This window comes from Propithecus coquereli, unplaced genomic scaffold, assembly GCF_000956105.1.
Source record: "Propithecus coquereli isolate 6110/MARCELLA unplaced genomic scaffold, Pcoq_1.0 Scaffold171, whole genome shotgun sequence".
Lineage (NCBI taxonomy): Eukaryota > Metazoa > Chordata > Mammalia > Primates > Indriidae > Propithecus > Propithecus coquereli.
The window spans coordinates 6261288-6263324 of NW_012141747.1; the positions used below are offsets into that span (position 1 = coordinate 6261288).

General features: G+C 41.0%; 1 protein-coding gene across 1 annotated transcript in view; it reads left to right on the top strand.

Annotated features, from left to right (window-relative positions):
- The window catches only part of STARD7 (StAR-related lipid transfer (START) domain containing 7), a 49776-nt gene that overhangs the window by 22330 nt on the left and 25409 nt on the right, over positions 1-2037 (top strand). The window contains exons 2-4 of the mRNA XM_012641879.1: positions 227-396; positions 477-559; positions 1030-1129. Of these exons, the coding sequence (XP_012497333.1) occupies positions 227-396; positions 477-559; positions 1030-1129 (353 nt within the window). The remainder of the gene's footprint in view (positions 1-226; positions 397-476; positions 560-1029; positions 1130-2037) is intronic.

Genomic DNA, 2037 nt, shown 5'->3' on the forward strand with positions numbered 1-2037 from the left:
TTATACTTTTATATCACTATATATTGTATTTTCCCCAGATGTATCTGTTGCAATAGTTTTTCTTCCACTTCTCCTTGGAATGATATTGGCCTATACGAGTGGATTTTAAAAGAATCATCTGTAGTAAACACAACCATGTCTCTCACACTTTGGCACTGTCTGTTATGTCTGATCACTGTTTCCTCATAGTAAGATCCTTGGGTTAGAGGCTGAAGCATTTGGGAAGCCTTCTACATTTTTGTTTTGGATGTTCTTGGGTCTTCATGGCCTTTTCTCTTTCTGCAGCTGGACACAGAGTATAGAAAAAAGTGGGACGCCCTGGTGATCAAGCTGGAGGTGATCGAGAGGGATGTGGTTAGTGGTTCTGAGGTTCTTCACTGGGTAACCCATTTTCCTGTGAGTATTTTTACTTCTGGTTTTTCTTCTATTAAGTCCGTGTAATGCAGAACACTAATGCTGCCCCCCCATTTCTCTAGTATCCAATGTATTCACGGGATTATGTTTATGTTCGGCGGTATAGTGTGGATCAGGAAAACAACATGATGGTGTTGGTGTCACGGTATGTATGGCTGCCTGTGGCTTTTGCTGAGCTCCTTTAGCTGTGCCCTTCATACAGACTCGCACAAATCTGAGTTTGCATGTTCTCAGTGCACTGGCGAGTCTCCCACAGCTTCCTAGCAGCCAGTGCCCCATCCTTCCAGCTAGATGAGTGGGCAGTTACTATCTAGGGAGAATGAAGAAGAGATACAAGCTTCTAATTAAACAGTTTCTCTGGGTTCCTTAATGTTGGTTATTAAAAAGAATTGCTGTCATCTTCAACATAAAGCCTACTGAGCTGTAAATTACCAAAGGAACTCCCTTCATTTTTAGAACCGAGTCTGTATTCATTCATTTTAGTGACTCCTCTGTTGTGTTCATTTTAAAAATTAGAGCCAGCTAACTTTTAGGTCTTCCCCCTTAACCTTAGCTCTCCTCTTGTTTTATATGTAGACACTACTAAGAGTTTGCTTTACCTTTCCTCCTTACCAGAGCTGTGGAGCACCCTAGCGTGCCAGAGTCTCCGGAATTCGTCAGGGTCAGATCATATGAATCCCAAATGGTTATCCGTCCCCACAAGTCATTTGATGAGGTGAGTTTTACCTCATCTAAGAGAGAATAAATATGTCATGGCTTTGGGATTTTCTCAAGGAATGCCTTTTAACTGAACCTGTCAAGGGAGTGTGGCCCAAGAATTTGCATTTTTAACAAGTTCTCTGATGCAGCTGGTCTGGGAAGCTCTGCTGTAGGCTGGTATACCTGGAAGATGACCAAGGACAAAGTAGTGATGATCCATTGGCTCCCTTTTATCTGAGACAGTTATGAGAAGATAATAGCCACTGACTCTTAAGCCTGTGTTGGCAACATTCTTCAGGAACTAGAGCAAGTACCTTCCATCAGTGTTTCACCATAGCGAGCAGAACAGTGAAAATCTTTCTGGATCTGTGCTTCCTTGTCTGTAAAATGGGAGAGTTGGACTAATGCTCTCTGCCTTCTTTAAAATTCTGTGGCCTTTCTTGGAGAAGGATATTTATTTCAGCTTAGGGTGTTTTGTTTTTGATTTTTTAACTAAATCTCCATTGTGTGTACATATTGATGTCAGCAGTTGCTGTTTATAGTTTTATTTCACCTTATAATGGCTTTGTTTCTCCCTGTCGTTTGTGTTTCTTTTAGAGCTACATGGGCTATGTTCCTTAGTGTGGTTTTCTTGTTCTCATCAAGTTGTTTTATTACCACCTGAAGTAGGACTTTCACTATGACAGAGGCAATGTGATTCACCTCAGTGTAGTGTTTGACTCTTTTTTTACTGGAGAATCTCTGTGTTTACTTCTGTGGTACTTTTATAACAATATTTTTCAAGCCATGATTGCTACCCATTAGTGGAAAACAAAATTGTATTTATTTATTTATTTATTTGAGACAGAGTCTCACTTTGTTGCCCGGGCTAGAGTGCTGTGGCATCAGCCTAGCTCACAGCAACCTCAAACTCCTGGGCTCAAG